The following is a 13,417-nucleotide window of genomic DNA, read 5'->3' as shown; positions in this document are numbered from 1 at the left end:
AGGAGGAGGGGAGGAGAGGAGAGGAGAGGGGAGGGGAGGGTAGGGGAGGAGATGGGAGGAGAGGAGAGGAGAGGGGAGGGGAAGAGAGAGGGGAGGGGAGGGAAGGGGAGAGGAGGAGGGGAGGAGAGGGGAGGGGAGGGGAGGGGACTACATTTCAAAGGGCTATCTGGCTAGACCCTGGCTTCCATCCCAGAAAGCCATCCAACCAGGCTGCAGGCTTGGGCCTTCTCCGGCCTTGACCTCTTTGTCTCTGCTCCCAATCCAGGGCCCCAAAGAAACACCTTCTGAAAAATGCTAATACTTGTGGTCTTCACTTCTTGCTAGAATTCCCTCCTTCCCAGCAAGCCCTGCTCACCAGCCAGCCCATCATCTTGCCTTTGGGTTGCCTTTTGCTCCTCAGAACGACAACCCCGTTTTATTGACTTGAGGGTCAAACTGTTCCTAAAGGGGAAAATGGCGCCTTCCCAGGCACTGATATTCTTAAAGCAGGCCACCAAAGGGATCGACGAGGGCCTGACCTCACTGCCTAAGTAAGGGGGTCTTCCTGTTCCCAGGAATTGGTGTTCCCCCTTCTCCATCCTTGGTGGCACTGCGAGGGTGACTTCCTCTCTTCCTCCACTGAATGGAGGCTTGCCTGACTTGGTCCCACTATCCAAGTCTACAGAATGGTGGCATGGCAGGTGGCCGAAGGAGGCTTCCATTCAACTCATCCAGAAGGCCAAGGAAGCTACCATATAATCCTCAAACCTTCTCCCTTCCTCAAAGAAATTAGGTGGAAAGGAACGAGAAAAGGGAGCCAGACTTGCCAGATCCCCAAATGTCCTGGCAGCTAGAGCCGGGGCCGAGAGGAAGGTGGGCCCCGTCACGCCTGGGGGCCTTTGATGACATCCGGCCTTCAGCCGTTAAGAGAACTGGCTTCCTCTTGCAGGTCGTAGCAAGATGGCTGCATGAAAACGGACACGCTCTAGCCGCTTACTGAAGGAAGAGAGGTTTAAAAAAAGGACAATTAATAGCTATAGCATCGAAAACAAAAGGCAGAATTCCTTAACGTACTTAAGATTTTTGGCGCTTGGGGTAGTCGAGTGCTTTCCCGTGTGGGTTCTGGCCTGGCTCGGACCCCCCGTCCCTTTCCTTCAGGCCTCTCACCCCACAAACACGAGCCTTTTCAAGGTGGTTGAGCGGGGCAGGAAAAGCGTCTTCCCTCTTCTCACTAAGGACAGTGGCCTGGTCTTGCTCTTTCTAACCAGCCCGAAGCTTAAAACGAGGAAAAGGTGCCAGGCCGGTGGTCCACTAGGGGCACAGAGAAAAGCAAAGCCTCCGGGTGGAACTTGGCTCGATGTGACCCAGCTTCCTGCAGCGGGCCAGGAGGACGGAGCTGAGGTCCTCCACTTCTGCCGTCCAACCAGGGAGCCCTCCTTCCTCTGCCAACTCCCAGGAGGCGAGAAGGGCCTCCCCTCCCTGAGCCTTGGGCAAATGTCTCCAGGATCCCTGCAGGCCTGCGGAGGCCTCCCTGCCTAATCGACACCTTGTTCTTCTGCCTAGACCCAAGGAAAGGCCTCCACTGGGAACCCTACAGCGTTCCTGGCCTAGCGGAGGAGCTTAAATGAAGAAATCCCGGCATAGATCATTCCGTTCGCTGGTCTCTCCCAACAGCTCCCATCCTGGCCTGGGGCCTCTTGGACCTCCGGGGCTGACGGGTCCCATCATTAGACCGCCTCAAGGCCATCCCCTCCTGGCCACCCGAGGGGAAGGGGGGGTGTTTGACCAAGTTCTCAGAGCTCATCCTACCCACTCGCTCCCAGGGCCCTTCTGATGCTCGGGAGGACACCAGCATCCGGACTAAAGAAATGACCAGCCGGACCCCCGTGCGGTCCAGAATTCGGCTTCCTCGAGGACTCTGGTGAAACCCCAGCCAGCGGCCCTCTGAGCGGCCCCGGGGCCGTGGAGTGGAGGGACGGGAGAAGCTAAGGAGGTAGAAATGTGTGCAGCCCTAAAAGGGACAGTTATTTTGAGGGTGGGATGCTTCGGGGAGGAGAGGGGGAGGGCGAGGACGCAAACCCTCCATCCCCAGCGGCGAGCCACCGGGCCCCTGCGCTGGCCTCCTTCTCTTCCCCGCTCCAAATACCCAGAGCTTGGCAGGCGGCCGTGCGGGCGTCGTCTCTTACTGGGTAAAAAGGGCGGGAGGAGAAGCCCCGTGCGCACGTGGCTCCCACAGGGTACCCCCAGGGTGGGATGCCCGGGGTGGCTTCCTTCCCTCAGTCGGGCCGCCCTCCACCTGCCGGGGTCCCGCGTGAGAAGAAGCGGGGTTCAGATCTCATCGCCCCCCTCCCTCTGGAGAGGCTGCCCAAAAGATGAGGAGGGAGAAGATGACGGGACGGGCGGACGGCTGAGAGACGGCGGAGAGCGGAGTGCCCTGCCTGCCTCCTCCAGGAACACCACCAAAGAAACCAGAAAACGCCCCCTTTCCCCATTTCCCCTTGGAGCGGGTAGGAGGCGGCCTCTGGGGAGACCCCAGCGAGTGAGGGCACGGCCAGACGGCCAGGAGAAGAGGCAGCAGACAAGGGCTTCTAAGTCACATCTTGTCTGGAAGAACAATAAAGATTAACCTATTTAGAAGCTACGTGATTCATACACACTCACAACCCCCCGCACCCCCCTCCCCAAAACAACCCCCAACCACAGCACCCTTTCCAAGCAGTGGGCGCAGTAAGAGCGCTCAGGGTCTCCTTGGACTCCGAGGGGCCAGACGCGGGGAGCCCCGGGGCGCTGCCGGCTAGGCCCCTGCGCCCCTCGCTGTTCCCCTGACTCAGTCCATCAAGGGTGTCCTTTCCTGAAAAGGGTTAGTCTAATAACAAGAAGAATATCAAAAAGGAAAACGGAGGAAAACCTGTCCTTAGGTCAGTTGCCAAGGGCGAGTCTCGGGAGAGGCAAGGGAGGGAAAGGGCCGCCCCGGGTCCAAGCTGAGAGCCCCAAGATGACCCCTTGGAGACGCCCCGCCACGGGGGCCCCCCAAAGCCAACAGGGCAGAGGGGGCAGCTACGTCATTAAAAGCCCAGCCAAACCCCCGAGGGGGCCCCTTCCCCAAAGACGAGCCAGCCGGGCCGTGGTGGCCAGTCCGGCCACGAGTCTGCCCGACGGACCAGGAGGCGACGGTAGGGCAGAGGGCGGCGAGCCCAGTGGCTACAGGACAAAATAGAGGGGGTCAGAGAGCCGCTCCGGCTCGGCGTCGGGGGCCCTCCGAGCCCCGACTCTGACCCCAGGCGAACTGTGGCTGCTGGTTGTTTGACATCAGGTTTGAAAAATCCGTACGGCTTATCTAAATAGTTGTATTGCCCATATATCTGAATGAAAAATAGATGGTGACTGTGTGTGTGCGTAGCACCTGGACCGGGAGGCGGTTGCCACGGCAGCAGCATCCCGCGGGCACCCCCCGCCTCGAGAGCCGGGATGTGTCTGTCTGTCCGTGCGTGTACGCACTCACACACTCACGGTATATATTAACATATATATATATATTGCTCAGGTCTATACGCTATTTACAGCATATATATATATATATATTTATCTCTCTCTATCAACATAAAACACAGGTATTTATATTTGTGTCCGATGGGGCGATGTCCGGGCGAGCACAACGCGTTCGGATGGGTTAGAGAGATGGACGGACGGATGGATGGACTCGTACCACACAGCAGGGAGGAAAAGGCCGGGGAGGAACACCTGGGAAAGTCCGAGGGAAAACGGGAAAGGGAGAAGGTTTGGGTGGACCCAGACATCCGAGGGGCCAGAGAGCGCCGGCGTGCCTCCCTCTGGGGACCAGCAAGGAATCGACAACTTTGGGTTACTCGAGAGTTTTGTGCAAAATCAAACACAGTCATTTTTTAAGAGGGGGTTGGGTGGGGGGGGATCCCCGATGTATAGCTCTGTGCCCTCCTCTTCCTCCTCCCTCCCATCCATCCTCCTCTCCCTCCCTTGCCTAAAGGAGCCCCGAAAAGCTCCCTCCGGCAGGTTCAGGGGGAGAACAAGGGGAGGCTATTTGCTCGGCCTCTCCCACGGACCGCCTGGACAAGGCAGGGGAACGGCGCAACTCTGCTGGCCTTGGCAAGAAGGGCGTCGGGGAAGGAGCCGGGGCTCGGGACCCTCCTTGGGGCTCTCTCCTGTCCCCTTTGGCGCTTTAATCCAGCTTCAAGATGGAAACCCCAGGAGGAAGCCACCATCCTGAAGGATGGACCTGCCGCTCTGAGTGACAAACCTGGAGGAGGCGAGGCCCAGCGTGGGCTAAAGCACCCTGCCCGCCCCGTCTTCCTCAGCCCAGCATGACTTCTCTTTGGTGGCTCCCTCCCGCCCCCCATCTCCTCCCCAGCCCCAGGACCACACGTGTCCCCGAGCCAGGCACAGGCACCCAGCACCACCCAGGGGGCTCCGTGTGGCTCAGGTCAGTTTTGGGGGGCCGGGGCGGGGAGGAGAGCGGGGGGAGGGGTCCCCTGTGACCTAAACCCTCTCAGAAAAGGGCTCCCCTCCACTGCCAAATTAACTTGACTAAAACAGCCTGAGTGCAAAAAACACTTTAAATAAGAAACTAAAACATGGTTATTATTTTCTCTTTCTATTAAGGCTCATTCAAGTGGCCTCGGAGTTCAAGTAATCGCTTGATGAATGCCACGTGTCCGGGGCTGGGGAAGGGGCAGAGGGCAGGGAGCCCAGGGTCCGAGGGAGAGGCCGCCGGGGAGCGGGCCGGGGACGGGGGACAGGACGGGCCCAGAGGGGCCTCCGGACATCGGGAAGGGCAGGGAGACGGAGTCTAATGCTGGCTGTTGGTCATCCACGGGGGCTCCCGCCTGTGGCCCAACAGGCCCGAGAGGCCCCCCTGCCCCGAGGATGGACGCCCTGTGTTTTGGGGGGCAGGCCTGAGTGGCGCTCGGCTTCTAACAACCGTCCGCTGCTACGTGTCTGGGTCTATTATGGTCTCAGAGGTTGAAGCCGCCCAGAGCCATCCCCCGGGATGCCGGGAGGCAGGAGAAGGGGGGCCCTGCCCGTTTGTGGGCTCCTCGTCTCCGGGGAAGGCATCGGAGGGCCGGCGGGGAAGGGGCGGTTCAGACCACAGGGCCGCCGAGCGGAAGGTTCCGGGAGCGGCCCAGGGGGCCGGCGGGGCCCCCGTGTCCGGGTGGAGGCAGGCCGAGGACGGAGGGGAGCACGGCCTGGGCCGGCCTCCCATGCTACTCAAGGGGAAGAAGGGCCCGCGGGGTGCGAGGCTACAGATGGCTCTTGAAGGGCTGGTCCTGCGGGCCCCTCGCTGGATTTTACAACTCGGGGAGGGACGGGGAGTGGAGGAGGCGATTTTCTCCATGGAGACCCCGGCCTAGAGGGCCCGGCAGCAGCAGGAGGGCCAAAGGGGTCCGGGGGGCGGGAGAGTTAAAATCGCCCCCTACACCTTCCGGGGCTCAGAAGGGAGACCCTGGGGGGGCCTCTGGGCAAAGCTGCTCGCCAGGACAAAAATGACTCGCCCCTCCGGCCCCCTCCCCCTTAAGGCTAGCAGAGGGAAGGGCCGGAGGCCAGCCGGGGAGCCCTCGACCTCTCCCCTCCCCAGAGTTCCGGCTCCTTCTAAGGCCCGAGCGAGGCCGGTGAGACGTTCTCTCTGGGCCTGCGCAGACCGGCTGCCCTCTCTGAGCGATGGGGTGTGCCAGTGGTGTGTGTGGGGGCTGGGAGATAAGAAGAAGTCCGGAGGTCCCAGGCCGGGGGGCTACCCCCAAACCAAGAGAAGGCCCCGGGCCGAAGCACGGCCGGGCGAGGCCATCGCCGGGCGTCCCGGAGGCAGCCTCGTGCCAGGCTCGGAAAAGAGCGTCCCCCCATCATCCGACTACCGTCCGTGCCCGCTGGCGGCCTCTCAGGAGACGGCGGCGTCTTCCCCGGCCCAGGCGACGAGGGGGAGACGGGAAGCCGGACAGCGGCGAGCTGGGCTCCGGGCACGTCTCTCGTCCTTCGTGGAGTGTCCGGGGCGTCCCCGCCCGTGCCAGGAGGCTTAGAGAAGCCGGGGGGCTGTCGGTGCCCCCCACGCACACACACACACGCACCCCACTTCACGTCAGGCTCCACATCGGCACTCCCAGCCCCGGGGCAAGGCTATGGCGGCCCCTCAGAGCCCTTCCTTGCTGGCTCTGTCCATGGTGGCCTCGATGGACCATTTTCTGGTTTGTTAAGAAATACTGCAAGNTTTGTAAAGAAATACTGCAAGAATGTGGGGGGGAGGGCGGGGGGCGAGGGAGGGGACACGGGGAAGGGGGAAGCTGGGGAGAATGGGGGGAAAAGGGGCGCTTCTAATGCTTCTCCGCTTGGCTGACTTTCAAGGCATTGATGACACCCTTGATGTTCTCTTCGGGTACCTGTGGGGGAGGGGGAGCAGAGTCAGCCCTTTGGGTGCCCCCCCCCCGCCTCGCCCTGCGCCCCCCTCCAGCCGGCCGGCCGTGAGCTCACCAGCGCGTGGTCAAACTTGAAGGTACTGATGTAGTAGGCTGGGATGTCCGCGGCCGCCAACGGTTCTGAGATCTGAGCGACGATCCCGCATTCATCTGGGAACACAAGAGTCCGGCCCTTTGCGGCCCTCCCTGGTCCGGCCTTCCTCGGCTCTCGTCCTGAGCCTCAACTCCTGCCAGGCTGGACAGCCCCCCCCGGTCCCGACGCTCTGCGGCCGCCGGACTTTGAGTCCGAAGACCCAGCGTCCAATCCAGGTCATGAAAGGGTCCCGTGCCTCAGTTTCCTCATCAGTAAAGTGGGGCGAACGAGCTGGTGTCTGCTAAGAGCTTTGCAAACCTTAAAGCACCCTAAAATGCTCTCGTTATTATTACTATGATTGTCGCGATCGACGAGGACATCGAGAGCGAAAGGGAAGCTCTTGCCCGGGTCGTCATCCTCCATCCCTGCCTTTCAGGGTTCCGCTCTGAAAACCTCTCCTTTGCTGCGATCCCCGTTTTACAGAGGGGGGCCCGGAGGCGGGTGGAGGTTGGCCCTACAGTGCCCGGCCCTGAGGAGGCCCACGAAGGGCCGGAGCGACTTACCGAAGCCAAGGGGCTGCCCGCCGATCCGCACCATCTTCCAGAGTTCTCCGGACGCGCTCGTGAACAACAGATTATTTGGGAACCTGGGAAAGGAGCGAGACCCCCCAGACCTCCGTTAGACCGCCCGAGGCACCCCAGGCCGCTCCTTTGTGGCCCCCGACTTGGCCCAGAAGAGAGGGGGGCCGGGACGGCCTACGGCCGCCCTCCATCTCAGAATTCCTCCGCCAGCCTCACGGCTTCCCAATGCGCCTGCCTCGGCCACCTTCTTTCACTCTGACGCCATTCGAGTGGACAGATGGGAAAGGCGAAGGTGGGGGGCTTCTGGACAACGTGAAGAGGAAGCCCCCGTGGAATCCCGTCCCCCAGCAAGTCAACGCTTGCCTCATCCATAGAATTTTTTGGGGGTCTTAATGATTTTATTTTTTAAATTTATAAAATTAAATTTATTCATAGAATTTGTTTTAAACCTTCCCCTTCCCCATCTCAGACCCTCTCTAGGCCCGGCTCTCCATCCACGGAGCCAAAGATATCACAGCCAAGGGAGTCTTGGGAATGGGATCCGGCACCGGCATCCCCCCGGGTCCAGGACACGGAGCAGCCCCGACCCAAGGAGGTGGGAGAGTCCAGCCCGGCCAGGCCCTGAGCTTCGCGCGTCCAGCCCCAGGACGCCCACGGGGTCAAGGCCTAAAGGGAGAAAGATGGCGGTGGGGAGCCCCAGGACTCACCTCTGCTGGGTCTGGACGTCCATCACGAGGGAGATGTAGCCCTCGATCAGGGAGAAGGAGAAGAAACGGATGTGGCCGCAGTCCTCACTGCCTACCACGGCCTCCTTCACTCTAGGGAGGCAGGGAGAGAGGAGGACGGCGTTCACACGTGAGATCTGGCACGACGGACACTCGGCCGCACTGGCGAAGGCGCGTCGAGGTGCCACGTGTGGCTCATCCACGGTCAGGGTCAGTTTATGCCGTGGTTTGTCTCTGGGAGAGCGGCTACCTCGGAGGCGGCCGTGTGCCGGCCTCCCTAACGGACGAGGGGCTCCCTCCGAGCAGGGGCACCCCGAGGGCAGGGACGCCTCCCTCCCTTACAGGACCCAAAGCTCCGGCCTCGGGGTGCCCCGAGTTCGGACCTCCTTTGCCAAGGCGCGAGGGCCGGCTCGCTCCTCCCTCCCAGGCCGGGACCTACCCGTTGGAGTAAAACATGACATCCATCAGGAGTGTGGCCACGGCGGGCAGCGTGTCGGGGTCCAGGCTGGTGACACAAAACATGTTACTGGGGCTGGAGAGAGGGTGAATGACCGGCCTCTGAACTGCAAGAGAACAAAGAGAAGACCAGAGCTAGAGCCTAAAGCCTTCGCCCTGGAGGAGAGATGCCAAAGGCGGTGAGACCAAAGGAAGGTTCCCGAGGCGGTCACGGGCTTTCTCTATCTAGGAAGTCAGTCCACGAGAAGGAGATCCGGTTGGAATGGGCAGGGGATGGGGGAGAAGACAGACTCATTTTTTAAAATATTAAACCCTCACCTTCCGTCTTGGAATCAATACTGTGTATTTGTTACAAGGCAGAAGAGAGGTAAGGGTGGGCAATGGGAGTTAAATGACTTGCCCAGAGTCACCCAGCTGGGAAGTGTCGGAGGCCGGATTTGAACCTAGGACCTCCCGTCTCTAGGCTTGGCTCTCCATCCACTGAGCTACCCAGCTGCCCCCAGCCTCATTTTTGGTAAGACGCCCCTCTCCTGTGCCCACGTCCTCGACGATGCCACCTCCTCTTACCCATCTTGGGTTTCACAAAGCCGTTGGTAATGCCCAAGTTGTCGGCTGCTACCGTCTCCCCATTGACGACTTGAAGGATGGTGAACTCGGCCGCCAAGGTGTGTGTGACAAAGGGCAGGTCCCGCTCACGTACCTGGGGGACGAGAGGGGGTCTGGAATTTGGGGAGAGCCGGGGGTGCGGGGCAGGACACGCCCGCTCAAGTCCCTGCTCTTCTTTCGATGTCCTCCACGTCTAAGAAGAGAGGTTGGCTGAGGGGGCCGTGGAGCTTCCTCCCAGCTCGGCCCACTACAGCTTAATGACTCGACGGGGCGTGAGAGGGGAATCCGCCTTTTCTGCTCCTCCCTAGACCTGCCCCTAAATCTCTGCTCCTGGAAAGGAACTAGAGAATTCTCCACCGCCAGGCCGCGGGCACAGAGATGGCGGCCACCCAAGGGAAGGTACGGGATGAAACCAGTTGAAATTGGTTGTCAAAAAAATCTTACATGGTTTCTATTCAAATTCTATTCCATGGTGGGCTATAAAAATAAAAGATTCCTCAGACTTTAGCTCGGAAAAAAAAGGCAGAAGATGAAAGCTAAAGGCCTGGAAAAACACATCATTTTTGTGTGACAGACGACATTTCGGCCCTTCGAAAGGGCCCACGTTACGTGGTAACCGAGAGGAAGAAGGAAGCGTCTAGAGAGGACTTTGGAAGGGACGGGCTCAGGCGCCCCAGGCCAAAGCAGAGGTGCCTGGAATGTCCCCCCCGTGGGAGTGGGAGCCTTACCAGGATGAAGTCTGTTTGGTAGGTAGAAAGCATGAACACCGAGATGTTCTGGTCTGCCAGAGGGGCGATGACCGACTTTGCAATCTTGGTCACCCCGATGGGCTGGGAGCTGGAGAAGCTTCCTCCGCCAGACACCACGTTCAAGGCGAGCCACGTCGCGTCGGCCACGCTCAGTTGCTCTGAGGATGGCAGCTCTGTAAAGGAGAGAGGATTAGGCCAGCAGCCATCCAGCAGACTTAACACGGCTCTACATGCTCTGGTTCTTCGGCCTATTCATTTCCCCTGACCTACTTCCTCTTCTGTTCCAGCGTAGCCACACACAAAGATGGCGGTACCCTTCTAGATCTCGGCACCGTCCACAAGTGTCTAGAGCAGGGGTTCCCAGACTTTTTTTGGCCTCCCGCCCCCTTTCCAGAAAAAATATTCCTTAGCCCCCTGGAAATGAATTTTTAAAAATGTTAATAGCAATTAATAGGAAAGATAAATGCACCTGCGGCCATCACCGCCTTCCTGGATCGCTGTAGCACCCACCAGGGGGCGATGGCGCCCACTTTGGGAATCCCTGCTCTAGACCTTCATTGTCTGCCATTTCTTTATCTGATCATTATCTGTTATTATTCCATGTTCCATTCATCCTCATTTTGACCTCCATTTCTTACTCTTCCTCCCCCCATGACCATCATCACATCACTACTTCTCCCGTACTTATTTCCTTGACTCTTCAGTGAACCAGTTTTAACCGGATGCTACGTATCCCCCATCTTGGATTCTTTGGTTCCTTCTTGCCCATCACTAAGGCCAGCCCTGGATTCCTGCCACCACCTGATCTTTATTCCTATTCACAGGTTGCCAAGCGGGGCTAGAAAAAGCCACCTGAAGTCCATGACGAATATATTTAATCTCAACTGGACCCTCCCAGCAGGCACCACGGCAATCCTACTCTTCCCTAATGGATTTTTTATCTCATTCTGCCCAACGGTTATTTGAAATGTTCTTTTCTTTTTTTTTTAGCCCTCCATGGCATTCCTCTCTCTTACTCTCTCAGTTACACACCGTACCTATTTTTTATGGAAGAAAAAATGAGGCCTTTTACCATGAGCTCCTCCTTCTACCCCCTTCCCTCAGCTCAGGTCCCTCAGACGTCTTCCCCGACTTTCACTCCTGTATAGGATATTCTCACCAAAGTAGCCCCTTTAATTCCATCCTGCGGAATCTCAGATTTACAGTCTCTCCCTGTCTGTCTCCTTCCTGGCTGCCCTGTTTACAGATGAGGCAGCAGAGGGTAAGGGTCCGTGTGGAGATGCCCCACTCGGGTCCTCTGATAATCTTAGTCCGAATTTACAAAGTGTTCTACGGTTTGTGAAGCCCTTTATAGTGACAAGAAATGTCTGAAGAAGATGCTATCATTATCCCCATTTTATGGATGAAGAAACTGAGGCTGAGGGCCAGTTTTGTGACTTCCTTGGGCCACACGGCTCCTTTTAAGTATCTGAGGCTGGATTTGAATTCAAATCTTCCTGAATCCAGCACTCTATCCGCTGCTGCGCTACTTTCCTGCTGATATCTCCCAGTGTATGTACCCCGAGACTCTGCATACAGCAGGCACTTAATAGATTCTCCCTGTCTGACTCTGGCCTACATTCCCAGAACATAAAATTGGGCGGGGCTTGGGAATCTCTGCCGTCCCCCCCTTCCAGAGCCCTCGGCACCTCCGTCTCCCACCTGTTCCGCAGCAAACCCTCCCTCCCATCCTTGGCCGTGGACCGTTTTGTGAAACTTGCACATGGCTGCTCAGGTTCCCAGGGCAACCCAGCTTCAGTAGCCATGGTGACCAAGCCGGGGCCTCAGCAGGCCAGGCAAGCGGGGATGAGGGGCCGCCTGGCTCCGACTAATCCTGAAAGCCCAATTTGTGGGATTAATTTCCACATTTTCCCATAGGCAGGTCATCCCAGGGGGCAGCTTAGCCGGATGGCTGAGGCTGGGGGGCGGGAATGCTTCTGGGAATCAGGCTTACGAATGGGAAGGCAAGAACCGCCCTTCTCCTCCTCTGATTCCCGGTGCTGCGGCAGACAACAGCAGCTGCCGGGAGATAGTCAGGTGAAAGGAGGAAGAGGGCCGAGAACCCGGGTTCAAATCTCAGTCCTGCTACTTTGTAGCTGGGTGACCTTGGGCAAGTCACTTCCTTCCCTCCTATGGGAGGCTTTCTCATCTGGAAAATGAGAGGGGTGGTGATGGTGGCTGGTTCCTTCCAGCTGGGTGTCTGGGATTCTATGAATCCACAATTCGAGGGCATGACAAGGTTCAGAGGGCTTTCATTGCGTGAGGTGGTAACACAGGCATTTCCACTTCAAATGTAAAAATCACCCAAATCAGTCCATTTATCAGGCTAAGACAAAAGGCCAAAAATGTGTCGTGCTTTTATCAAGAACTCGCAGCTTTACAGGGACAGAAAGAAGCTTAGAAATGTGTTCTTGGGCCAAGGTAACACGGTGCCTTGGTGGGGGTTCCCCAAAGGGCCGTTGCTTTGGTTGGGAATAAAAGCATCGGCTCCTAGCCGGCTCTAGTTTCCATGTCTCTGGCCGGCTCTGGGGCCAAAACAAGGCCCTGCCCTGCACGAGCTCCCATTCTCTGGACTGATCAATCCGTAAATATTGATTAAACGCCTCCGATGTGGCCCTGTGCCAGGAATACAAATCAGAGCCCTACAATCCAGCTGGGGTAGACTTTGGGGTGTCCTAGAATCAGAGACGCTCCGCAGGGCCCGTTGGAGAGTCGAGGGAGGGGAGCCGAGCTCTGAATGCCCCCGACGCCTCCTGGGGGGCTGGATGGGTCTGTCCTCGGGGATTGTCCTAGACCCAAGAGGCTGGCAGAGCCCCTGGGTGGTCGTGGCGCCATGGACTCTGGCCCTGGGAGAGAAACCCTTCCAGCCTTTGCCCGGAGACCTAAAAGAGAAGATGCTGGGAAGTGAGTGCCAAGAATAGGGGCTCTGCGTCTTCTGGGGGAGTCCTGGGCACTGAAATCGAGGAGACGGTCCCGGGGAGCCCAGAGCGGGCCTGTCTGGTGAGACAAGTCAAGCGGAGTCATTGCTTTCTTCTTTGCTATTTTGGGGCCTTTTGGGGCTCCTAAAATGCTTTCTGAGGAGTTTTCTCCCCAAGTCATGTGTTTCCTATATATTCCCAACCAAAGGACGGTCAAGGTGAACAAGGGACGGTTGGAGAAGAGACCAAGCACACAAAATTTCCCTGGGAGCAAAGTCTAACCTATTCAAAGGCCGAAAGGGATTATTTTTGTCACCACACATTCCACTCCCTAAAAATAGCAGCCAGGCCATCCAAAGCCCTCCGGAGTGTGATGGGAGCCTTCCACCTACTTGCTATTAATTTGGGGTGGTCTGCCTTGGTCCCTAGACCCGGCCTTTGGGAATGTCATCGCCTCCAAGAAGCCTTCCACAGCTCCCCCTCTTTACACAGTCTTCTCCCCACTTCATCCCTCCAATAAAACACTCAAGACTTGTTTAAAGGGTACTGGATTTAAGTAAGAGGTCCCGGGTCCAAATTCTACCTCCTTTCCCTTTTAAATTCCACTTTTTAAACTTACTACCTGTGATAGCATATTAACTTCCCTCCCTCCCTCCCTCCTTAAATCTTTCCCTTCCTCTTCTCTTTCTTCCTCCTTTTCTTTCTCCCCCTCCTGTCTCTCTCTCCTCTTTCTCCCTTTCTCTCTCTTCCTCTCCTTCCATTCTTCCTCAAATATCACTGTCTCCATCTCTTCCTCCTTCTCCCCTCCCTCTTCTCTCTTCCTCCTTTCCTTTCTCTCTCTCCCTCCCTCTCTC

The 13,417-nt window shown here is 57.9% G+C and overlaps 1 protein-coding gene across 1 annotated transcript in view; it reads right to left on the bottom strand.

Moving 5' to 3' along the window:
• Nucleotides 1-6,259: 6,259 nt before the first annotated feature.
• Nucleotides 6,260-13,417, bottom strand: part of CASTOR2 (cytosolic arginine sensor for mTORC1 subunit 2) — a 99,996-nt gene continuing 92,838 nt past the window's right edge. The window contains exons 3-9 of the mRNA XM_044673065.1: nucleotides 9,586-9,779; nucleotides 8,819-8,951; nucleotides 8,235-8,358; nucleotides 7,778-7,888; nucleotides 7,053-7,135; nucleotides 6,472-6,566; nucleotides 6,260-6,380 (exon numbers count right to left, since the gene is read on the bottom strand). Coding sequence (XP_044529000.1) covers nucleotides 6,315-6,380; nucleotides 6,472-6,566; nucleotides 7,053-7,135; nucleotides 7,778-7,888; nucleotides 8,235-8,358; nucleotides 8,819-8,951; nucleotides 9,586-9,779 — 806 coding nt within the window. The 3' untranslated portion in view covers nucleotides 6,260-6,314. The remainder of the gene's footprint in view (nucleotides 6,381-6,471; nucleotides 6,567-7,052; nucleotides 7,136-7,777; nucleotides 7,889-8,234; nucleotides 8,359-8,818; nucleotides 8,952-9,585; nucleotides 9,780-13,417) is intronic.

This window comes from Gracilinanus agilis, chromosome 4, assembly GCF_016433145.1.
Source record: "Gracilinanus agilis isolate LMUSP501 chromosome 4, AgileGrace, whole genome shotgun sequence".
Lineage (NCBI taxonomy): Eukaryota > Metazoa > Chordata > Mammalia > Didelphimorphia > Didelphidae > Gracilinanus > Gracilinanus agilis.
The sequence above is the reverse complement of the archived record's forward strand: the minus strand, read 5'-3'. Positions and strand labels throughout refer to the sequence as shown.